The sequence below is a fragment of the Cydia pomonella genome, chromosome 1 (assembly GCF_033807575.1).
Source record: "Cydia pomonella isolate Wapato2018A chromosome 1, ilCydPomo1, whole genome shotgun sequence".
Taxonomy (NCBI): Eukaryota; Metazoa; Arthropoda; class Insecta; order Lepidoptera; family Tortricidae; genus Cydia; species Cydia pomonella.
This window is the reverse complement of record NC_084703.1, coordinates 27,945,247-27,971,921: the sequence shown is the minus strand read 5'-3', so window position 1 is coordinate 27,971,921 and position 26,675 is coordinate 27,945,247. Positions and strand designations below refer to the sequence as shown.

The window sequence follows — 26,675 nt, the reverse complement described above, 5'->3', positions numbered from 1 at the left end:
AAGTTCGCGCTTCGCGTCTCCTTTGACGCGGGCCAAATATCGACAAAAAACGGGGAATAAGGCGCGAAGGCGTGAACAATCTGCGAAATTGACGCGAGGGCCATCTACACTCGCGTTCGCGGCTTCGCGCCTCGATTCGCGCACGAGTGTGGAGGGCCCTTATTAAAAAGTATTTTTTATATACCGATATTCCGTGAAACGGAAAACGATTATCAGGCCCAACATCGGAACTGATTTCGGGCCCGATATCGGGAAGTGTGGATGTAACTGGCACTTAGGAATAATACGGCACATTTACATTCGCGTGCGAAGGGCGAGCCACGCCGCGAGCTTACTTTATAATCGTTGGCCGCGAGCCAAGCTATGAGACGCGTGTATAAACAGAAGGCTCGTGGCTCGGCTTGCCGCTCGCCGGGCTCGCGGCCAGAGCGGTTTTTTGGGCACGAGTCAAAAGGACTCGCGCGGTTGCTGTTTACATTCGCATTCGGTTAAAAAAGTTCAAACCTTATACCGTGCCGCTTGTGTTTAAAATTGATTAGCTCGACGAGCTTAGGGGCTGTGGCAGAGACACGAGACGAGCTGCGAGCCGAGAGTGTGTACATTAGCTCGTGGAGCTTACAAACTGTGGCCGAGACACTAGATAGAGCCGTGAATGTAAATTCAATGCTGGGCTGTGTCCATGTCATAATGTTGAGAAATATAATCTGTGGTAAAATTAGGTTTATTTGTAGTCTGTACGCTGCGTTGTTGCGCCTAATGCTCTTTGCTATGTTCTGTCAGAGTACTACATTAAGTACTACTTAGAACGTAGTGATTATATGCTCTTTGGTACTACTGAACTGAATTCCTTGAATATTATCACGGCCATTTGGTTAATTTTGTAATTTCATGAAAGTTTTGCGAGATAAAATTTGGATTAAAGATTTGGAGTACTAGAAATGGGTCGGGAAAGGAGCCCGGATAGGCGCAGGTCACGATCTCGGGAGAGACGTGAAAGAGAACGTTATGATGACCGCGAGTCTCATCGTGAAAAGACAAAGCGTCGTGAAAGGTCTAGAAGCCCGAGAAAGGATCGAGATAGATCTAGAAGTCCCGTAAGAAAAGATCGCGACCGGTCTCGTAGCCCTACCAGAAAAGATCGTGCCCGCTCCAGGAGCCCCAATAGAAAAGATCGCGCGCGATCCAGAAGCCCAAAGAAACGAGACGCAAAAGAAAAGGAGAAGGAGAGACGACATGAAGATAAAGATAGACCTAAAGGTAAAAAAGACGATGGTAAATTAAATGAAGATTCTCAGGAAAATAAACCGGAGGAAGAAATCTCAAAGCCTGTCAAACGTGAACCATTGTCTTTGGAAGAATTACTGGCTAAGAAAAAAGCTGAAGAAGAAGCAAGGAGTAAGCCAGTTTTCCTAACAAAAGAACAAAGAGCTGCTCTTGCTCTAGAGAGACGTCGGGAACAAGTCGAAGCATTGAAGGCTAATGTGGCCAAGCCTACTATAACAACTATTGACCTTACAGGGCCCTCTAAAAAGGATGAAGATAGGAAACACCGGGAAGATAGAGACCGTGAAAGAGACAGGGAGAGAGAGCGTGAAAGAGACAGAGAGAGGGAAAGGGATAGAGACAGAGAAAGGGACCGTAAGTATGATGAAAGAAAATCAACAACAGATCGTAGAGATGACAAAAAAGAAAAGAATGAAGAATATGGTAAAACTAAAGATAAAGAACGGGAAGAAGAAGCCATAAAGGCTCGCTATCTTGGCATTGTGAAAAAGAAGAGGAGGGTGAGGCGACTAAATGATCGCAAATTTGTGTTTGATTGGGATGCTTCTGAAGATACATCAAATGATTACAATGCTTTGTATAAAGATAGACATCAAGTACAGTTTTTTGGTCGTGGGCACATAGCTGGTATTGATATTAAAGCTCAAAAGAAAGACCACAGTAAATTTTATGGAAATCTTCTGGAAAAACGTAGAACAGAATTAGAAAAAGAACAAGAGAAACTTCGTCTCAAAAAAGTTAAAAAGAAAGAAGACAAACAAAAATGGGATGACAGACATTGGTCAGAGAAAGATCAAGATGAAATGACTGAAAGGGATTGGAGAATTTTCAGAGAAGATTATAATATTACTATCAAAGGTGGGAAAATTCCAAATCCTATCAGATCATGGAAAGAAGCTGGTTTTCATAGTGATATCATGGACATCATAAATAAGGTAGGATACAAGAGCCCTACACCTATTCAACGTCAAGCCATTCCTATTGGTCTGCAGAACAGAGATATTATTGGTGTAGCTGAGACTGGTTCAGGTAAAACATTGGCATTCCTGATACCGCTGCTAACTTGGATTCAGTCCCTGCCCAAAAATGAACGAATGGAAGATGCTGATCAAGGACCATATGCTATTATACTAGCACCTACAAGAGAATTGGCACAACAAATAGAAGAAGAAACAAATAAGTTTGGAGTGCCATTAGGTATCACTTCAGTTGTTGTTGTAGGAGGCCTCTCCAGAGAGGAACAAGGATTTAAGCTCAGGTTAGGCTGTGAAATTGTCATTGCTACACCTGGTCGACTAATTGATGTGTTGGAAAATAGATACCTGGTTTTGAATCGTTGCACTTATGTAGTATTGGATGAAGCTGATCGTATGATAGACATGGGCTTTGAACCCGATGTACAGAAAATTCTTGAATATATGCCTGTGTCCAATATTAAACCTGACACTGACGCCGCTGAAGATGCTTCTGTATTACTCGCAAATTATAATTCCAAAAAGAAATACAGACAAACTGTCATGTTCACAGCTACAATGCCTCCTGCTGTGGAGCGCTTAGCTAGGAGCTATCTCAGAAGACCAGCTATTGTCTACATAGGATCTGTAGGAAAGCCAGTTGATCGTACAGAACAAGTAGTTTACATGATTGGTGAAAACGAGAAGCGTAGGAAGCTGACAGAGATATTGCAACGCAATGTTGAACCCCCAATAATTATATTTGTAAACCAGAAGAAAGGAGCTGATGTTTTGGCTAAAGGTCTTGAGAAGCTCGGCTTCAACGCTTGCACGCTACATGGCGGGAAAGGGCAAGAGCAACGTGATTTCGCGTTGGCAAGTCTTAAGAATGGAACCAAAGACATTCTTGTGGCAACTGACGTTGCTGGTCGTGGTATTGACATCAAGGATGTTAGCATGGTCATTAACTATGATATGGCCAAAACGATTGAGGACTACACACATCGTATCGGCCGTACTGGTCGTGCCGGTAAAACCGGCAAAGCTGTTTCATTTGTTACAAAGGAGGATTCAGCCTTATTCTATGATCTTAAGCAAGTACTACTTCAAAGCTCCGTTTCTACCTGCCCACCAGAATTGATGAATCACCCTGAGGCTCAGCATAAGCCCGGCACAGTGGTCACTAAAAAGAGACGGGAGGAAATGATATTTGCTTAAGTCAAGTTTACATTATATGGGTCATGAAATAAAATAATTGGTTTATGATTATGACGATGTTTTATTTAAATGACACTGAAAGACTATCTTAACTGAATACAAGTACATTTCTTGGTCGCTGTAGTTGTAGCAAAGGTTTCCTTGTCACAAATAGGACGTCATATGTATGTAACTGAAACAGAAGAAATTAATCCAAATAAATATACCTACATTATGATACACTTTAAGTTTTGGTGTACCCAGAAATGGCATTTTTGGGTACACCAAAACTTAAATTAAATCCATCTTATCAGGGTAAATTAAGGCCTGTACCGAAACAAAACTGTAAATTTCAAGCCGCTCTGTAATTTTGTTTCTGAGCACGATGGCTACGGCTTTTTGACCGCGATAAAAAATATTATTATATTATACATTCCGATATAAATAATTCTGGTTTTACGCTGTGTGACGTTACACCGGATATACACAATAAGAAACAAACATCGGATAGTTACAATAGAAGATATCACTGAAAAATGGTATTTTCCAAATAGCAAGAAAATGTACAACATACATGCCTGATTTCGAAACACTGAAAATTACCTCGAAGTTTAGTGCATTTCATAATAAATAACTAATTTAGCATGTTGTCTCTTGAAAAGAGGCCTCGAAGCGGCAGACCTCTAGGAACAAGGCCCATCACAAAGATTGCTAATAGAATTTGCGAAATCGACGCATAAGTACCTGTCATAATTATTGTAAAAACTGGGGTAGATTTGCGGCTAAAGAACTACGATGAAAGTCGGTTCAGTTCTTCGTACGAAGGTTAGGATTAAAGTTACAGAGAATGTGTGTTACTTAATTCTAGGCCAAGTCGAAAATCATAGAATTTCCTTAATCCTTCGTATAAAAATCGCATTTGGTAGTTGACATAGAGTAAGAGCTTTAAACGTCCTGCAGTGCCGTTCTCTCAACTTATTGGGCTCAAATCAAAAAAATGAAACAGCCAAAAAACATTAACGGTTCCGGGTGATGGGGCTGATGCAGACAAATATGAAAAAGCGGCTAAGTGCGAGTCGGACTCTCCCATGAAAGGCTCCGTACCATTTATGACGTATAAAAAAAAATACTAGATCTCGTTCAAACCAATTTTCGGTGGAAGTTTGCATAGTAATGTACTTATATCATATATATTTTTTTTAGTTTTATCATTCTGTTATTTTAGAAGTTACAGGGTGCGGGGGGGGGGGACACATTTTACCACTTTGGAAGTGTCTCTCGCGCAAACTATTCAGTTTAGATAAAAATGAAATTTGAAACCTCGATATCATTTTTGAAGACGTACATACGTGTGGGGTATCTATGGATAGGTCTTCAAAAATGATATTTAGGTTTCTAATATCATTTTTTTCTAAACTGAATAGTTTGCGCGAGAGACACTTCCAAAGTGAAAAAAATTGTGAAGTGAAGCCCTATCCATAGATACTCCACACGTATGGGTTTGATGATATTTTTTTCTTTTTAATTTTATGAGGTATTAAAAAAAACTACTTACTAGATCTCGTTCAAACCAATTTTTGGTAGAAGTTTGCATGATAATGTACATCATATTTTTTTTTTTTGTTTTATCATTATCTTATTTTAGAAGTTACAGGGGGGAGGGACATACACACACACACACACACACACATTTTACCACATTGGAAGTGTCTCTCGCGCAAACTATTCAGTTTGGAATAAAATATATATTAGAAACCTCAATATCATTTTTGAAGATCTATCCATAGATACCCCACACGTATGGGTTTGATAAAAAAAAATTTCAGTTTCAGTTCTAAGTATGGGGAACCCTCAAAATTTATTGTTTTTTTTTTCTATTTTTGTGTCATCTACTTACCAATTTTGAACAGTATATTCTTATAGTTTCGGAATAAAGTGGCTGTGACATAAAAGGACAGACAGACGGACATGACGAATCCTTAACGGTTCCGTTTTTTGCCATTTGGCTACAGAACCCTAAAAACTGGTCCGTAAAAAGCCGCCAACTGAATGCGCTAGGAAGAAACTGCCTATCACTCGTACAGAAAAAATAACAAATAAAAAAACTGACGATTGCCTAAATTAGAAATCGCTTTTTAAGGTTCCGTAGTCAACTAGGAACCCTTATAGTTTCGCCATGTCCGTCTGTCCGAGGCTTTGCTCCGTGGTCGTTAGTGCTAGAAAGCTGAAATTTGGCATGGATATACATATAAATCAATAAAGCCGACAAAGTCGTACAATCAAATCTAAAAATTTAATTTTTTTTAGGGTACCTCCCCTACACGTAAAGTGGGGGTGAATTTTTTTTTTCGCTCCGACCCTAGAGTGTGGGGTATCGTTGGAAAGGTCTTTCAAAACTAATAGGGGTTTTCAAGAAACATTTTTTGATAAAGTGAATATATTCGGAGATAATCGCTCCGAAAGAAAAAAAAATGTGTCCCCCCCCCTCTAACTTTTGAAATATAGGTCCAAAAAATATGAAAAAAAATCGTAGAAGTAGAGCTTAAGAAAGACATTAAATGAAAACTATAGCGGACATGATCAGTTTAGCTGTTTTTGAGTTATCGCAAAAAGTTTTACCTTCATAGTAAAAAGACTTACTTTAATTAGGTACTGATTATGCAAATTTGCCTATTAAATATGTTTAACTCGGGTGAAAGGTACCGTTTCATCCCTTGGTTAACAATTTACTATACTTTAAGCTCCAGTTTAGCTTGTTGTGACGGAAGAGTAACTACGGAACCCTACACTGAGCGTGGCCCGACATGCTCTTGGCCGGTTATTATAGATAATGGTACGGAACCCTTCCTGTGCGAGTCCGACTCGAAGTTGGCCGGATTTTCATTTGGAGTTTACAGTTTTTTTTTTTTCGGTCCACCCCTTAATTAAATCATATTTTGTAGTACCATAGAATAATAGATTTTTTTCAATTAAGTACGAGGGGTGGCTGAAAAGTTCTACCTGACTATGAAAGAAAAGACGTAGCTGGGTAGTTTATTTTTATTTTTCTATATACCTAATCTCCTTCTACACAGAAAAAAATAGTTCTCCAGCCAAGTAAATACTCTTGTGTCAAGACATTTTGTGTTTCCTATATAAGGAAACAATAAAATTCTTGCGTCAAGATATAAAATATTTCAAAGTATATTATTTAAGATTTAAGCTAAAAAATTAAATTCTCTATCCGAGCTATAAAAAGTTTTTTTTTTAAAAAGCTCATTATTCTCACCAAGAGCGTTTACGTTTTGTTTTAAGTATTGTATTATTTAAATTGAACCTAAGTGTCTTAGTGCAATACTTAAAGAACTTATGCCAAGAAACTTTGTTTCTTGGGGTTAGATACTCATAATTGAATTGAGAATTATATTTCTCCATTAAAACAAGAAAAAGCATTGGTTCAAGAGTACGTTACTCAATGTGAAATATGATATTATTTATATCTAGAGCTGAAATCTCTTAGCGCTAAGTTTAGTATGTCTTGAATAAAGAATTAATTTCCTTAAACCAACATGATTTTCGTCATTCGTAGAAATGTTTGTAGTTCTAAAACTTTTCAATAATCCTCTTCATCTTCTTCTTCCTCGCGTTGTCGCGGCATTTTGCCACGGCTCATCGGAGCCTGGGGTCTGCTTGGAAACTAATCCCGAGAATTGGCGTAGGCACTAGTTTTTGCGAAAGCGACTGTCATCTGACCTTTCAACCCACAGGGTTAAACTAGAGGCCTTATTGGGATTAGCCCGGTTACCTCACGATGGTTTCCTTCACCGAAAAGCGACTGGTGAATATCATATGTTCGGACATAATTTCCGAAAAACTCATTGGTACGAACCGGGGTTTGAACCCGCGACCTCCGGATTGCAAGTCATACGCTCTTACCGCTAGGCCACCAGCGCTTTTGTGTGCTTTTTTCTTTAAAATAGCTTAGTCTCTTGACTGTATATTGACAACATCAAACCAAGAATTAATCGCTCTTGCGTAAAAACTTAAGTCTCAAAGCAAAATTTTGGTGCTTCTTCTTTGAAATACCTTTGGCTCTTGACTTTAGGTTGAAAACATCAAACCAAGAATTTATCGTTCTTGTCTAAAACCTTTAAAGTCTCAAAGGAAAATTTTGGTGCTTCTTCTTTGAAATAGCTTTGTCTCTCAGGCGCGGATACAAGATTTGGCTTAGGGGGGGGGCCATTTTGAGAAAATCATATATTTTTGGTAAAAAATAAAATTTACTCAATTTAGTAATGTGAGAGCCAGGGTTTTAGGGGGGGGCCATTGCCCCTATGGCCCCCCCCTTGTATCCGCGCCTGTAATGTCTCTTGACTGTAGGTTGAAAACATCCCAACATCCTTATAAAACTACTCCAAAACTAAAAACTACTGAACGGATTTTCATACGACTTTAATTTATCAATAGAGTGATTCTTGAGGAAGGTTTAGGTATATATTATATAAGTTGTTAAGGTTTTGTATAAATTGGTTGAAATATAACGATGTCGGAAAAAGTCACACTGGCTAGGAGCTTTAATCGAAAACTTTTGTGTATCCATTTTGAAGCGCCATCTGTAATTCTTAACCAAAAGCATTAACGTCAATATTACCTACATATATCTATCTATAGGGCCTGTTTATACATTTAATATAGTCTAAAATCTCTAAGAATGAACTTTTGACACATCGCAACGCCCGTAGAACGTAAACGCGTTTGAAATTATAAACAAAATCCCATAACGATGTTACACCTTGTCATGTACGTAAACACAATACTTATTTCACTCTTCATAAACATAACTTACTGAATGTTACATTTCGTCATCACATATTCCGAGTGAAAATATCACTCAATGCGGGTACGTTGTTGTAGTGTCCTGTAAATATTTTGTATGTTTTTATTAAGTCACCGCGTTGCCTTCGCTGCTCCAGGGTTGTCAAGCCCAATTCCTTTAACCTATCCTCATATGATCGTTTGCGAAGAGATGGAACCAGTTTTGTTGCTCTTCTTTGGACTCTTTCAATAAGATTAATGTCTTTTCGGAAATATGGATTCCAAATTTGGATGGCATATTCCAATAAGGGGCATATAATATGCCTTCCAAATATATATGTTATTCATATATGTTAATAATATAATAGTACATTATGATACAAGTGTGCTAAGTTGGTCATTACACACGAGGCGATATTGTGCGCGCGAGCTATAAGCGAGCACACGCGTTTCATACGACGTTTTTCAACACACTTGCGAGGAAAGTTACAGGGGGGGGGCATACACATACACAAATTTTACCACCTTGGAAGTGTCACTCGCGCAAACTATTCAGTTTAGAAAAAAATTATATTAGAAACCTAAAAATCATTTTTGACGACCTATCCATAGTTACCCCACACATATGGGTTTGATAAAAATAATTTTTTTTTTTAATTTTATGACGTATTAAAAAACAACTACTTACTAGATTTCGTTCAAACCAATTTTCGGTGGAAGTTTGCATGGCAATGTATATATATATATAAATATCATAAATTGTTTTTTAGATTTTTCATTCTGTTATTTTAGAAGTTACGGGGGGGGGGGGGGGGCACACATTTTACCACTTTGGAAGGGTCTCTCGCGCAAACTATTCAGTTTAGAAAAAAATGATATAAGAACCCTCAATATCATTTTTAAAGACCTATCCATAGATACTCCACACGTATGGGTTTGATGAAAAAAGATTTTTTGAGTTTCAGTTCTAAGTATGGGGAACCCCCAAAATTTATTGTTTTTTTTCTATTTTTGTGTAAAAATCTTAATGCGGTTCATAGAATACATCTACTTACCAAGTTTGAACAGTATAGCTGTTATAGTTTCGGAAAAAAGTGGCTGTGACATAATCGGACAGACAGACGGACATGACGAATCTATAAGGGTTTCGTTTTTTGCCATTTGGCTACGGAACCCTAAAAATTAAAAAAAAGCTAATATTTTCGTATTTCTATTCGACAGATGGAGATCAAATCGGTAAAATATTATGTTTATTCATTAATAATAATTTAATCTATAAATTATGTTTGGTGAGATAAAACCTCTTTGAACTAACATTTGAAACCTAATAGTTGGTTAAAAAAATGTATTACTCGACCAAATTAAGAAGGCTCCGTTTCCATGCATATTATTAGCAATCAGTTACCTTCTTAACTCAGTCGGATAATAGGTATAATGAAAAATCACGAGTGTTCCAATATACTGAAAAGGCACGCGTGTTTAATACTAGGATTATGAGCCAAAAATCGGTGGTATAAAAACGTCGTTTTGAGCAAGTGTGTTGAAATAGTACATTACGATACAAGTGTGAAAAATAGGAAATACGAAACGAGTGGCGATAAATTAAAACACGACCGAAGGGAGTGTTTTAAATCGACACGAGTTGCTTATTACCTATTCGCACATGTATCGGACAACGTTTTACAGTACATATGGCCTTTTAAATGTTCGACACAGTAACGTAATATGCTAATTTTCGCACTAGTGCGGTAAAGTAGCACCATATGTACTGTAAAAGCATTTTCCTACTCCTCTACTGTTATCTGTCATTTATGCGTTCATTAACACGAATATAAGAACATACATAAAAGGTTTCAAGAAAAGTCTATATTGTCTATTCCTCATAACAGCACTTGTGCTTTAAATCGCTATAACGTTACTGAGATCAATGGCTACCAACCTAATAAAATCAATACTAATACAGTTTTAAACTAAGTGCATTGCTGCCAACTTACAAAATATCCATTTGGTTGCATAGTAAAAACAATTACTTCATAAGTCAGAAACACGCATGTGACACCCGTAATATAGCAACACCCATAGACTACGAAGACAGCTTAGCGTTGCTTGTTAGTCTCCGTAGGCTACTGTGGCCAAAATCGAGAAAACTGTCCAAAAATTGAATTTAGCAAGGAGCAAGTACCAGGGCCTCATGAGTTACGAGAAGGTGTCGCCGACCGGCCGGGCCGCGGCGGGCCGGGCGCGTAACAAGGGATGCTCGCGTATCTTAGCTATAATATACTTACTTTTGTTTTGTTTACCTAAATTAAGATTTATTTTTGTTGACTCGTAGGAAAAATATTGTATGCAACGTTGTATAAGTAGGTCAAAAAATGCTCGTGGCGTATTCCTTTACAATGTTCGCTTACGCCTTCGGCTCACATTGTAACTCACGCCACTCGCCTTTTTTGCCCCTTCTTATACAACTGTTGCATAAATATTATTATAGTGCAATACGTCACATTCTAAATTCAAATTTATAAAAATTGCGTTCACAATATACTTCATTCGTTTATGCTTGTATTAAGATAAAGTATTATGGGATGTTACAAATTCGAGTTTTTCACACTGATCATCCCGATTTTAATTTTTGAAAGAAATATATGTTAAACATTATTAACTTCTACATGAAATATATAAATTTGATAACTGTCGCAATCTCGCACGTAATTTTTACTATTTTTTCAAGAGATAATTACATATATATATTTTTTTCAGAAAACGACCTTAATTGTATATATCCAAATTACGGATTAGTACTTTGGACCGAATAAAAACGTCGTTTTGAGCATGTGTGTTGAAAAAGATAAATTGTGTACTCCTTTATTCGGGTTTAATCAGAATAATAAGCTTTATAGTCCTTATCATTGGGTATTACTACAGGAAAGAGGTAGATTTTAAGTACTGCTGTACAATTCTATTCCTAGATGTAAACAACATTGGAAGGATATAACACAAAGTTTGATATCCGCGAAAAACCGATTTTTCGGACATTTAACCTTCAATAACATTCGACGTGCAAACGATATATGCGTCGACTTATAAGAGAGCCTTTAGAAGGTCACAATCTCACAATGGAGGTGTATACGAGTTTCCAGCTTATTATTTCTATAGATAGAGTAATCCTGAGACTTAATTTGAGTGAGTTGTGTGCAGATTTGTTGGAAGGCGATTAATATGAAGTCTCTAGAAAATAGAGTTAAAGATTAGCTTTAGCTTGCACTTATACACATGAAGAGTTGTTATGCCTTTAGCGCGCTTTCCTTTATCATTATCAATAACATATAAAGCAGACAAGCAAATAATTAATTACTGAAGGCAGTAGGAAAGAACAAGAACTTTCGAGCTATATAGTCATTTACAAAGCCTGGCGGTTGAACCAGCAAATCGTGGCCTCGTGTGCGCTAGCTGCCTATGAGTACCAAACCCTCAAAATGCAACTTATTAAAAATACTAACCTAAAACTAATATATATATATATATATATATAAATGAACATTACCAAACCCTCAAAATGCAATAACTCATTATAAATACTAAACTAAAAGTAAAAAATATAAATTATAAATTAACAGCACTAGAACCAATTTATCTTGTCTTTATATGATTAGGTGTAGATATTTTAAAATTAACTAGAAACAGCTCGAAATCGTGGCCGCTTCTAGACGTGAGCAGTTTTTTTAAAAATAAGTAAGTAAAGGCCAAATAATGAGTGAAGCTGTTTTTGTTGGTGCATGATCCAAGTGAAAGGAACTGGCGGAACTGTACTTCTTTCGTACATAAACAATGTAGTATTAATAAATGTTGCAAAGTTATATAATCAGACGGGTATTACCAGAATAGAATAGAATAGAATTTCTTTATTTGCCAGAATAGGCGTGGCCAGGAGCTCCGTGCTCCTCGTACGCGATTGGCTAAGGCTAAAAAGTGCCTCAACTACATCGGTCCGAAAATTTACAACCAAGTGCCCGATGACATAAAGGCTGCTAGAAACAATAACTTGTTTGTAACGAAACTGAAATCTTACTTAGTCTCTGCTGCCTACTATTCGTTGCACGATTTCATATAAGTATGTAATAAAATATGCAGTTAAACATCCATACTCGGACTCCAATACAAATTAATTATGCATGTGTTGTGATATACCTATAAACTATAATTTTTTTTAACCAAATTATTGTTTTATATGTAGAATAAATTATCATTGTAATTTGAATGTTGTGACGTGTAAAATTATTATTTTATAAATAAATAAATTAAATTAAATTAAATACGTATGGTACAGTCGCCATCAGATATATCGGAGCGGCCGAGGTACTCAAATATTTCTGAGCAGCAATAAATTTCAATAAATTCTTTACAGTAAATGAGGTCAATAACATCTGAACTAGGGCTTCCAATCCCGCATGCCCTTGCGGGATCTCGGTATCGGCGGGACCAAGATTTTTTTCTGGTGCGGGATCCCGGTATAAAGGGATCCCGCGTTTGTTGATAAAAAAAGGTTAAAAGTGAAACAAAGCATGGTAGGTGACCTAGTGAAACAAAGCATAGCATGAAATAGCATTTATTAAAAAAAGTACAAAAATGTTAAAAGTACTGCAATCACTTTGCGTTTTGGAAATGTTTTCGCAGAAAACACAACATCCCTAACGTTTCGTCACCCAAACTGCTTCGTATCTTGTTGGCAAGATAACCGGCAGCAGAGAACGCTCGCTCTGCTTCTACGCTTGTAGGCACTATTGACTTAAGAGCGTTGTGAGCTAACGTCGTCCAGATTTTGTTAGAAGAAGGAAATTGTTTATACCCTACTGTATTTGAATTAGACATGTTCAAAGCGTTATTTAGTTGTATTAAAGTTTATTTACTTCAATTCAATTTAACAAACTAACATTAAATAAGAAATCAATTAAGATAAGTTCTCTTAACAAAAACAATCGAACGATTAACCAGGCGGGCGACCACGCGCAACGCATCTTAGCTGTTAGTTTTCACGCATGCGTAGTCCGTGTGCGTTGCGCGCGCCGCGCCGCCGGCCGCCGTCGTCTCGCTCGTCAGTGTCCGAGCGACAGCGCTCGCAAAAGCATGTGTCCCCGTTATACTTTTCAATCCCGCAAATCCCGCGGATCCCGCATGTCTAATCCCGCAGTAAGCGGGAGTGAAAAATCGTGCGGGATCTCGGTATTTCTAGATCTCGGTATACCGAGATTGGAAGCCCTAATCTGAACATCCAATTCGCCATAAATATATGAGCAGTGGTTTTTCAATTAAATCTGACCACACAACGAGACAATAATATCTGAACACACAACTCGTCAAAGTTATCTGCACAGACAGGGTGATCATAAATATCTGAACATTTAGGGAAAATATACCTTAAGTCACTTGGCATATGATTTAAAATTCTTTAACGTAGGTACTACTACGCTCGAATACATTTTCAACACAACCACCATTCGGTTTTGTCAATGTCAAAACTAAAAAGAGATTGCTGGATGTAGGGTGTATACATACACTGCCTGAGGTAGAGCGTGACGTCATCGTGATACTAATGGCGTCCTTATCTTCCTCTTATTGTGCGAAACGTGCGGCATGCATGAGTCGCCCGGACTCAGTGACTCTTTCAGATATGGCGGTCACCATGGAGGTCGATTGTTGCTTTACGTCCGTAGGAAGCACCCCTAGAAACCCTACACGTGACCTCCGGGTGGTGCTAAAAGAGCAACAAAACTGGCAGCTGCACTGTTCCTTCCGAACCTCGCAGCGCACACTGGAGCTATATATTAAAAAAAAAGAAGCGAACTCAGTAATGAATATGAATATGTAATCATTATTGTAAAAACCAGTGTGTAAACGCCATACGATAAATAAATAATACTTGCCATCTATGATAAATACATTTTTACCCTTAGAGCATTCATAACGGGAGCCGCCTTTCATAGCTTACCCCTCTGCCGAAAATCCTGAAAATTTATCAAGATTTTTGTATGAAGTAACGTTTATCTGACGTAGCTTGATACGTTACGTACGAATCGCCATACATTTGACATACCCCTCCCCCGCAAAAAACGGCAGACTATTTTTGTACGGGAAATGACGGATAAGCCTTCTCCTGTTATAAAAGCTCTGAGTTTTTACCCTTTAAAGTAGCAATGTATGGCCGTTAATACAACATGAAAGACCCTTTTTGTATTTTTTTTCTATTCTCATCATGAAAATTGAGCGGTACGGAGGCTTGAACTCACTATGTTTTTTTTTGTAGTTTTGAAAAGTAACGAGTTTCTATAAATTTTGATGTTAAGATTGTTTAGTTTTTAATAAATAAAAATACTAAAATAAAAATAAGAACATGAATTCTTAACAAAATACAAAAAATAAGCACAATTGAGGATTTGAACCCTGACGCAACGGTATATAATCCGCTAGGCCATGGTGACCGACGCAATAGTAGATGAAATATTGAAAAGCATTCGTACCTATTTTAATTTGGCAGCTTCAATATTACATATATATACATTTGATACTTGCACGGAATTAATGACGTAGTGACAGATCAAAACGTGAGACACACATATGCAATGACAGTATGTTACCGTTTTCGTGAATTGCCAAAATATTTTATTCAAATGTGTCTCTTGTAACAAGACCGTGAAGTTGCTTTTCGCAGATTTATATTTTGTATACCTACTTATTTTGTAAAAGGAATATTCACTACATCTGTACGATTGTATGCTAAGTGATTTAAGGTATATTTTCCCTAAATGTTCAGATATTTATGATCACCCTGTCTGTGCAGATATTATTGTCTCGTTGTGTGGTCAGATTTAATTGAAAAACCACTGCTCATATATTTATGGTGAATTGGATGTTCAGATGTTATTGACCTCATTTACTGTAAAGAATTTATTGAAATTTATTGCTGCTCAGAAATATTTGAGTACCTCGGCCGCTCCGATATATCTGATGGCGACTGTACAAGATGATAACAGAAAAGGTTTTACATTTAAGTATCAGTATTCAGTCGAAGACACGACATTCAAATAATTCATAAGTTTAACATAAAAAAAATCATTATACAAAAATTAAGAAGATAAAACAGTGGCTAAATTTTTCATAGTAAAAAAAACATCCACTTGTAACAATTTGAAAATGAAATAATAGAATGTCCAAGAATACATAAAACTAACATCGATAAATTAAAATTTCATATTGAAACTCAAATTACAAAATTGATGTCGTGTATAATTTATTTAAAAGTCATTGGTAGAATAAATTAAAAATAATATGTAAAGAAATATACATAATCTCTGCTTCTTAAAATTTTGCTTTAATAATGTATGCTCTAAAAATTCCCTCACGGTATAAAAGCAATTGTCAGACAGCCATTTTGTAATCTTATTACTAAATTGGTTACTATCAATTTGCTTTCGCTCATCAGAAAGACTGTTGAATATAACTACACACATATTGTATGCATTTTTCTGGTATGGTAACTTTTTAATATTTTGTGTTTTACATTTTATCGATATATATGTGTATAGGTAGTTGATAAATGAGAACTCCCTATGACAGTTAACAAATGTCACAATAATTATTCCGGTCTCAGTACCCCTAGTGTAAATAAATTCGATTTTGAAACGTGACGTACGCGTTTGCGTTTAGTCTCATTTTGTATTGGATTTAGAAAGAGCGCGCCAAGCGGGACGTTTTGGAAACTCTAAATCCTATACAAAATGAGACTTAACGCAAACGCGTTCGTCACGTTATGATGTCGATAAAATTTACACTAGGGGTACAGATCACCAAATTAGTTATCTATAATTTATTTATTTAGTTATCTTTTAGTTTTCTATAAGTTGTTATGAAAAATAATCGCCACAGCATAAAATACGCATAGCAGAAACGCAACACAGCATAATCAAGCAAAAAAAAAGGTATCTAGTTGAAAGGAGCAAGCCTATCACATGTCATAATAAGAAATAGTCATAAATAAAACCCGAAACATGAAAAAATAACACATAAAAGTTTTAATAACAAAGCTAAATACCCATTTTCATTCTTAAATTGATACTTGACTGAATAATCCACCTAATTATTTTTTTCTGTTGCTTTTGGATCAGCAGCTTCCTTAGTGGGCGGCGGCATGACAGCCTGCTTCACGGACGAAGCCACTGAGGCACTCAGGTCCACAAACTCCGAAAGGTTTTTGGGAAATGACAGCTCAGGGAAATGAACTTCCAGTTGAGGGTCACCTGGCTTTACTACACAAACAATAAAAATACATTGGCTATTATATTTAAAAAATATAGATCAACATTTTTGAATATCTAAATGACAAAATTTTGTGCATATTTGTACTAACATCACTTAAACAAGTACATACTCGTATATATTGTACATGAGATTAAATAGTTACCTCCATAGAGAAAGTTGTATGCAATGTTGATATACTGTTTTGCTCGTGCTCCATTGTTCTTGGAGAATTCTTTTGTTTCCTCGGGGAAGCAAATCATACCCATGGCAGTGGTACCCAGGCCAGCATAAAAGACTCTCTGAAACACGTTACAATGGCATATGAGCACAGATTAATAAATAGTTACTACGTAACAGATACATCATTCCCATACACAAGCGAAAATACCTACGCTATAATAGCCTACAAAATCTTAATAATAATACCTGATGCTCAGGATGAGACGAAATGTACCATAAGTACGCGCACAAAGAGTCGAGACTGGGTTGCCTGCCGTGCGAGGCACGTGCCAACGCGTCATCGTAAGAATGCGATAGGGTCGTAAGACTTGTACGTACCTATGATGATTATTGTAATACGATATATAATACGAATTTTGCAAATTAACCATATTTTTTATTATTCAATCAAATATGTTTGTGACGTCACGGCTACGTCACAACGCTACGGCGACCGGACTAGCAGGGCGCGAGCGCGGCGCGCGGCGGGCTGAGAGCAGCGGTCACGCCCCTGCCCCGCGGACACCGGCGCCGCGCACCTATATAAGCGGCGTGTACCAAGTAGCGATAGCCTTTAAAAGAAGAGAAGAAGCAGGACCACTGCAGCGGAGAAGCCAACCAGCCTCAAAGCCGCAGAAAGGCCCACACTTTTCCAACTTTGTAGAAGCCACGCCTAAAAGGCCCCAATTGACGGCGAACACCACACCGCCAAAAATCCTGATGGAAGGATGGGAAGGCTACCCACTCCTCACACCCGAGGAGCTAGCAGATGATCTAGATAGCGATAGCCAGTCGATGTTTCGAGCCCGCGCTTGAAACAACGGCTGCTCAGCCCAGTGTGGCGGCGTGCGTTCTCGCGTTCGGGCCGGGCTTCCCGTAGGGCCGAGTCCTGAATAGGCCGCGCGTGTTCTCGCGTAGATAGCCGCAGGACTCTTCCTTCCCGTCCCCCGTAGTATAGCTTTCCCTGGCCGCGCGTGTCCTCGCGTAGTTGGCCGGGAAGGTTATCCCCAGTGCTCCGATCCCGCTAAACCTATCCTGGCCGCGCGTGTTCTCGCGTAGACAGCCGGAGGTTCATTCCTGACCCCGTTCTCCGGGGAACGCTCCGCTATCCCGCCGTAACCCGTTGGCCAATCCCGTGATACCGATTCTATTTAATGATTGCTGTGTATATATAGCTTGCTAGTTAAGTGTGAACTTCTTACTTAATCGTGAAATTAATATTCTTTACTCGGAATAACATAGTTGTACAAATTCTATAAAACTTTCTTTGAGTTTATAAATGGTGTACTAGCTCCAGTACGTAAAGATTACTAGATAATACAAATGGGATTTATTAAAGTAGGTGGCTACAAATGAGTATTAATAATTAAGAGTCAATTCTAATTTCTATACTTAATTGATAATCTTATAATAACAAATCCGTTTCTGATTCTTATGAGTTTTATTCTTATTTCCGTAAATAGTAAAATAGCTTTATAAATATTAGTATAGTGTATTAATAACAAGGTTCGTAAACGCACCGGCCGCCCCTCCCCCCGCACGCGTACCCAGTATCTATCCATGACTCGTCCAGTTTGCATGTAACCTCATCGGCAAAACGAAGAAATATTGTGATTGTGCCAAAAAAAATTGTGTGTGTGCTGTGGTGTGTCGTTCGTTAGTTGGCATAGACTTATTAACGGCGGACTTGCTAAAGTCATGGGGTTTCTCCCAGTATAATTTCTGTATTTTTTGCTAAGTTTTGTTTTGTGTGTTAGTTTTTTAGGGTTTATTTTGAAATCTAAATTAATTACAAAGCTAAGCTAATCGGACAGTAATATAGATATAAGTATATTTTTATTGGAAAGTGTAAACATGTCATTCCGTTGCCAAACGCAGGCAGTGTCCGCACGTATCGTCTCACTTCAAACTGAACCCTGTTTTAAAAAAAGCGGCCAAGTGCGAGTCGGACTCGCCCATGAAGGGTTCCGTACCATTTATGACGTATTAAAAAAAACTACTTACTAGATCTCGTTCAAACCAATTTTCGGTGGAAGTTTGCATGATAATGTATATCATATATTTTTTTTAGATTTTTCATTCTGTTATTTTAGAAGTTACGGGGGGGGGGGGGGGTTCACATTTTACCTCTTTGGAACTGTCTCTCGCGCAAACTATTCAGTTTAGAAAAAAATGATATTAGAAACCTCAATATCATTTTTAAAGACCTATCCATAGATACCGCACACGTATGGGTTTGATGAAAAAAGTTTTTTTGAGTTTCAGTACTAAGTATGGGGAACCCCCAAAATTTATTGTTTTTTTTTTTCTATTCTTGTGTAAACATCTTAATGCGGTTCGTAGAATACATCTACTTACCAAGTTTGAACAGTATAGCTCTTATAGTTTCGGAAAAAAGTGGCTGTGACATAATCGGACAGACAGACGGACATGACGAATCTATAAGGGTTCCGTTTTTTGCCATTTGGCTACGGAACCCTAAAAAGGCAGACTCAATGTGGAGTGCAGCGAAATGTGACACTACTGCTCACTTCAAATTGAGCCTTTTATGAACGGTTCATTTTGAAGTGAGGCGAAACGTGCGGTTGCTGCCTGAGTTCGGCAACGGAATGACACCTACATTTGTGAAAGCTGATTATATTTAAATTTAATGTAAGTACTTAATATTAAAAATAAAATGCAAACTTGCAAAGGAGCTTACGCTGTCTGAAATGCAAGCACAACTTAAAAATAAATTTATTTTATGCTCTGAGGGACAGATGCTTTTTTAAAAATAGGTTATAATAAATAATACTGTTTTCAATCGATCTTCAAACGTTATCGTAGATTTGTCTGAATTTTCCAAGGTTTGTTTCAATTAATTATATATTTCTAGGTGAAGAACTGTCATCTAATTTTAAATAAAGTTACTTCATTACTAAATATTCGATATTTTATTTAAACTTTAATTGCCTGTTTTGTTTTTACAGCTAATTATTCCATTCACGTCTTGTTACATCCTTACCTACCTTACCTATCTACTTACTCTTTTTTTCTTTTTTTTTGTTATCCTTACTTAGATTTAATTTATCTTTTCCTATTATTCAAAGAGTAGCTGTCAACATATAAACAATAGGGTTGTTTCCAATTTTTTGAAACGCTTGTATTACGTTCTATATTAACTAAAAGTTGCCCTAAAATTCAACGTTTATACTAAAAACGGCTTTAAATATGTTAAATTAACAAAATATATTTTGACACGGTTGCCTGTGCATAGAGGGCTGTTGGTGCCTACACTTAAGTATGGTAGCGAAAGTTGGGTATGGCAGAAGAAACATCAGAGTCAAGTGAATGCAGTGGAAATGAGAGCGTTGAGAAGTGTGTGTGGTGTAAAATTACAAGATAGAATTAGGAACAGTGTGATAAGGGAAGAGTGTGGACTGAACGAAGATGTAGTGACAAAAATTGAGAAAGGTATGTTGAGATGGTTTGGACACGTGGAAAGAATGATTGAAAGAAGGTTAACAAAGAGAGTGTATAAGGGAGAAGTAGAAGAGGGAGCTGGAAGGGTTAGACCTCGGCGGACTTTCTCTGATCAAATCGGGGAAATCCTGAAGAAAGGCCAGGACAAGAGCACCCTAGACCGACGAGCGTGTATGAGGAATGTCATGAAAATGAAGCAAGCGAAAGAGGTATGTCAAGTGGAAATCCGTGGTCCCTGCCTACCCCTTCGGGAAATAGGCGTGATTATATGTATGTATGTATGTATATTTTGACAGATGCTTTCGCGCCCAAAACGCTCTTTGAAAATTGTGTGACGTCACAGTTTACGGTTAACTACATACACACGAAGCAGATACGAACTGTCAACTGACATTAATTTGTCATTTGTTGTTTATCGCCTAACTGTCAACAGTATCAATCCGAGAGTTGTGACGTCATCAGAATCTTCAATGACGTTTCGAGTTTGGTCACGTGACGTGTGCCAAAAGATATTTTAAATTCAATATTTACAAAAATATGGTCATTACAGGTCCCCTAAAAGTAGTTTAACATGTTCTTATAATCCAAAAGAATTTATTGGGATACAATTCTGCCCTAAGATTTGTAGATGGAAAGAACCCTATTAGCTCCTTGTACCCTGTAAAAGTGCATACTGAAGAGCTATGCAAGTGTCACTTCACTAGCTCATTATTACACTTCTAGGTTTCACTTTTAACGAATTGAAATTTGAACGTTGTCATGTCGCTATGACTAAGTCTAATTTTAACTACGTTGGACATATAACAAAGAAACATGTAAAATAGGGCCATCGACTTTTAAGTAACCATAATTGCAATTTACAGATGTACACGTACCTGGAGGCCTACCGCGAAAACCGAAATTCGCCAATTGCGGGGATTTTTCTCTTTTACTCTCTCTAAGACGTCATTAGAGTGACAGAGAAAATGCCCGCAATTGACGAACTTCGATTTTTGCGGTAGGCCCCCTGCTCCTGATTCAAGCAATCCAAGCGCGATTGGAGCGTGCCACGCAAATTTAGATCACGTAAAAGTGATTGTTTCTTACGGGATCTAAATATGTGTGGTGTGTTTCGATAGCGTTTGGATCGCTTGGATCAGGCTCAGTGCAGACGCATCTGTACATTGCAATTATGGGTACTTGAAATTAAATCGCAGCTTACTGAATCCCATGAATTATTCTATAGATTTGTAATTTCTAGTAAAAATATTACTGAAAATATGAGTGCTTCTTGTTTCCAAGCAAACCAATGTGAATTTTAGTCATGGGATTACTAAAACCAAGAAACAATACACTAGATAAAACTTCTCGGCTTAATAAATTCCATGTCATTTTTTAACAATTCCTAGTAAGCTAGTAAGGTATAATAAAATCCATAAAAAAATTACTGGAAATAAAAAAATAACTATTCTTGTCTAATGTTAAAAACCACACATCACATTATTGAATTCAAATAAAAGTTTGCTTGTTTTTAGTAAACAGTGTTGTTTCTCCAAAAAGTACAAATTTTTTGGTGTTAGTATAGTATTTTATGCAACAGTTGTATAAGAAGGGTCAAAAAAGGCGAGTGGCGTGAGTTACAATGTGAGCCGGAGCCGAAGGCGTAGGCGAACATTGTAAAGGTATACGCCACGAGCATTTTTTGACTTGCTTATACAACGTTGCATACAATATTTTTCCTACGAGTCAACAAAAATAAATCTTAATTTAGGTAAACAAATTACAGCAAAAGTATATAGCCAAGACGCGCGAGCATACCTTGTTACGCGCCCAGCCCGCCCCGGGCCGCGGCCGGCCGGTCCGCGACACCTCCTCGTAACTCATGAGGCCCTGGTACTTGCTACTTGCTAAATTAATTTTTTGGACAGTTTTTTCTCAATTTTGGCCACCGTAGCCTACGGAGACTAACAAGCAACGCTAAGCGGTCTTCGTAGTCTATGGGTGTTGCTATATTACGGGTGTCACATGCGTGTTTCTGACTTATGAAGTAATTATTTTTACTATGCAACCAAATGAATATTTTGTACGTTGGCAGCAATGCACTTAGTTTAAAACTGTATTCGTTTTGGTTTTGTTAGGTTGGTAGCCATTAATCGCAGTAACGTTATAGCGATTAAAAGCACAAGAGCTTTTATGAGAAATAGACAATATAGACTTTTCTTGAAACCTTTTATGTATGTTCTTATATTCGTGTTAATGAATGCATAAATGACAGATAACAGTAGAGGAGTAGGAAAAATACTATTTTCCTATGCATAAATGACAGATAACAGTAGAGGAGTAGGAAAAATACTATTTTCCTACTCCTCTACTCATTAACACGAATATAAGAACATACATAAAAGGTTTCAAGAAAAGTCTATATTGTCTATTTCTCATAAAAGCTCTTGTGCTTTTAATCGCTATAACGTTACTGCGATTAATGGCTACCAACCTAACAAAACCAAAACGAATACAGTTTTAAACTAAGTGCATTGCTGCCAACGTACAAAATATTCATTTGGTTGCATAGTAAAAATAATTACTTCATAAGTCAGAAACACGCATGTGACACCGTAATATAGCAACACCCATAGACTACGAAGACCGCTTAGCGTTGCTTGTTAGTCTCCGTAGGCTACGGTGGCCAAAATTGAGAAAAAACTGTCCAAAAAATTAATTTAGCAAGTAGCAAGTACCAGGGCCTCATGAGTTACGAGGAGGTGTCGCGGACCGGCCGGCCGCGGTCCGGGGCGGGCTGGGCGCGTAACAAGGTATGCTCGCGCGTCTTGGCTATATACTTTTGCTGTAATTTGTTTACCTAAATTAAGATTTATTTTTGTTGACTCGTAGGAAAAATATTGTATTCAACGTTGTATAAGTAGGTCAAAAAATTCTCGTGGCGTATTCCTTTACAATGCCATGCAACTCACGCCACTCGCCTTTTTTGACCCTTCTTATACAACTGTTGCATAAAATACTATAGTAAAACTGGTTTATAACCGTTAGTATAATCTCCTTGTCCTGGGATTCACTAAAATTTTACTAATGATTAATATTTTTTACTTGTTCCTACTCGAACGCAACTCGTTCGCCAGGCCCCCTTTACGCGCGCAATTCGGACACTTAATCGAGTAGCGATCGAGTTAGATTTGTTTCTTTGTTCTTTGAGCGAATTCACAAGGGCCACGCTGTATGTATTGTGTTACTGTAGTTTGTAATACTTAATCTATTTACTGTATACCTATGTAATTATTTTATTTTGTGTGTCTAATTCCATACTGTCGAATTAGGATATCCTGTAACGATGGTTGTGTGTATGTAATAAAAAAATAAATAAAAAAAAAAACTAAATGTTTCTCTCCGTGTACGGTGCTACAAGGCCGATCCATTATGACTTGTCAAAATTATTTAAAAATACTTTTTCTAACTCTTCAACATAATTTTTAAACGTTTCAGGTGGGACACAAATTATCCTTTGTTTTTTGATTTTTACACCCATCTACTGCACAATAATTACGTGGTTTCGGCATTTCGAAGCGTAAGCGCGGGAAACGTGCGGCGCAATTTAATGACCTGCCGTTTTTGTGGCATTGCTAGTTTCTATTGTCTCTACACATTATGATTTGAATTTTACGTATCAACTGTTTAGGGGATGTGTATGTTCAGGTTCGGGTCCCCGGAAAAAGACCCCATACCCCGAGTCAGACATTAGCTGAGCCACTTTCCCTTTCAATTAGTTTGTAAACATTATTGTGTACTTTTATTATGTATCTATATTTAAACTTTTTGAATAAACGTCTTTATTATTATTATTATATCTTTCCTTTATTTGTTATTGACCCATATATGAAATATCTCACGTTTGTTTGATTAGTAATTAATTAATGATTACTTACCCTGATTATCCCTCCTCGAAGCCCGAAGATGAATCCCGTGAGGCCGCCAATGACCACGGCACCGGTGCGCACCTGCTTATTTTCCTCTTCACGGAGATATCTAACAATCCCTGAAATCAAATAGGACTTGTGTAAAAAGATAGTTTTTATATTCAGTAAGGCCAAAGACTGCACACACACGACCAGCGGTCGAGGCCGTGGGGCGTTGAGAGTATGTGATTGAGTAATGCTTTTTGCTTTACTGCCAGTTGATATCATGACATTTATTTATTATATTACTATTTAGGAATAGGAAATCTATCTTTATTGGTTTTTCTAGAATGTGTTATTAGCAGTATACGTTAATTTAATATGAAACACGATTTAACATCGTAAGTCCCCATGTACTTGTACAGGTACAAATTCATTTTGTGAATTAAACTCTTATAGGATTAAAAAAAGTTCTAAATTCAAAAGGGCCTAAATTGGCCTGGCTTGTATGAAGATAAGATATTAGGAAGTTGTGTTTAGGTTTCTGACTTAAACCAATTTAATGGAACTAGAACCGTAGCTCCGTGACATCCTTAATGGATGATAAATATCAAATACATTCATTTTCTTATGGAAATTAATTTAGATTTTTGCTTTTATAGAGATCGTTTAGCTTAAGTAGTAAATTAAGTTCTGCTGCCTATGCCGTTAGAAAAATAAGACAAATAACAGATGTAGATACAGCAAGATTGGTATATTATAGCTATTTTCATAATCTGATGTCGTACGGAATCCTAGTGTGGGGAAGAGCTGCAGATGTGGAGAGCATATTTGTTCTTCAAAAAAGAGCAGTGCGAGCAATTTATAATCTAAAACCACGCACATCGCTAAGAGATCCTTTTTAGAGACGTAAACATTATAACATTGCCGTCGCTCTTTATTTATGAAGTTATTATGTACGCCAGGAAGCATTATGAAGATCTTCCAAAAATTAGTGACATACATAACTATAATACAAGAAATAAAGGAAAACATGCAGTGCGGCGGCTACGATTGGCAAAAGTTAGGAAGTCATTTGTAGGACAATCGATCCATTTTTACAACAAAATACCTAGTTACATAACAGATTTACCATACCATATGTTTAAAAGAGTTATAAAAACCAATTTAACTAAGAAAGCCTACTATAAAGTATCAGATTATTTAACAGATAAAAATGTGTGGGAAGATTGTGATGTGACATTGTAACGTAAAGAGTAGATACTAAATATGTATAAGTGTTAATTACTGCATACTGATAAGTAACAATAATGTACATTGACGGACATAAGTGTATCTTGTATACCTATATGGGAAATAAAATTAAAACATTGAAAACATCTGTCCAGTGCCACTGCTGTATGTCTGCAGTCCAAATGTAAGAAATATGGGAAAGCCAGATTTGGCCAACTTAACATATTAGTTTTATATTTTTCATATCCTATAATTTTCTGTTAGCATCCATATATATTTGTGTATATACTCCTTGCTCGTTTATACATTCTGAATTCACAAAATGATAGCAGTCTTTATTATAAAATTACCTACTCTCTGAAGTTAGTTCAGATTTACTTTTGTTTAAATTTGTTGTCAAAATTGTTCTTATTGAATTCAATATTTTTTATTGCATATAGTTATTGGGTACTTAATACAGTTTATAAAGTACTTACTTCTGCAGAGTTATTTCTAATACAAATAACGTAAGTATAATGTATTATTATTATTTTATCTACAGTCAACATTTCTACTGTAACAAATATCACATACCAGTAATTTCAATTTACGTGTACATACTAAAATGTTCACTTATGTATGTTATATTCTGAAAGTTGATATCATAATAGTACTTCTTACATTGAGTCCTATCTTGGAATTCATTAAAGTTGTCATGCACAGCATTGTTGATGGAGTCCGTGTGAGTCCACACCGTCTGTATTTGCTCACGGACCGCGCGCACAGGACCCTGCAGTGCTGTCCTTATATAGCCAGATTTCTTCGAATGCCTTTTGGTTTCTTCAAATCTGGTACAACAATAAAATATCACTTAATCAATCGATAAATATAACGGAACTAAACTTATTTCCTGTTACCTGTGTATAATCAATTCGTCAGAATTATATAACACAAGCGCTAAGTGCCCAAAACAATTACATACTCGCCGTATTCAGCATGCGGTGCTTCATAAATTGGTAGTTCCGAGGGCCTCATTGGTGCAGGTTTCGTTGGTTCATTTGGCTCGTTCTTAACGGGAGTAGCAGCATTCACCGACGGCATCATAGTTACTACACCTGAACCAAACACGACCGTACGTAGCATCTAAACAAAATAAGACTAAAGTAATTTACAAATATGTGTGTTCTACAGTAAGCGTATCGTAAAAATATTTACCTCTGTTAAGAATAACTTTTATTAAAATTACATATATTCAGCCGATAAAATCAATTTATAACTAAATTTGTTCACCTACTCGGAACGATCCGAACCAAATCCGAACGATGAGCGACCGATCCGGATTGACATTGACAGTGATAGACATACCTTTTTACCTCTG

At 37.1% G+C, this 26,675-nt stretch overlaps 2 protein-coding genes across 8 annotated transcripts; one reads left to right on the top strand and one right to left on the bottom strand.

Moving 5' to 3' along the window:
• Positions 1-559: 559 nt before the first annotated feature.
• LOC133527630 (probable ATP-dependent RNA helicase DDX23) lies at positions 560-3,506 on the top strand. Its single transcript, XM_061864719.1, has one exon. It carries the CDS (start codon positions 939-941, stop codon positions 3,453-3,455), a length of 2,517 nt encoding a protein of 838 aa, XP_061720703.1. The 5' UTR covers positions 560-938; the 3' UTR covers positions 3,456-3,506.
• On the bottom strand, positions 3,497-26,675 carry LOC133527791 (MICOS complex subunit MIC27). Of its 7 annotated transcripts, none has more exons than XM_061864982.1 (7): positions 26,592-26,675; positions 26,280-26,440; positions 25,979-26,145; positions 24,116-24,225; positions 16,681-16,816; positions 16,312-16,525; positions 3,497-3,627 (listed from the first exon to the last, which is right to left on the bottom strand). In XM_061864982.1, the coding sequence occupies exons 1-6, from the start codon at positions 26,658-26,660 to the stop codon at positions 16,353-16,355; spliced, it is 816 nt and encodes a 271-aa protein (XP_061720966.1). In that variant the 5' UTR covers positions 26,661-26,675; the 3' UTR covers positions 3,497-3,627; positions 16,312-16,352. The 7 variants fall into 7 exon arrangements, with proteins under 7 accessions (XP_061720966.1, XP_061720960.1, XP_061720997.1 ...); XM_061864976.1 differs by having other exon boundaries at positions 16,353-16,525; XM_061865013.1 differs by lacking the exon at positions 16,312-16,525.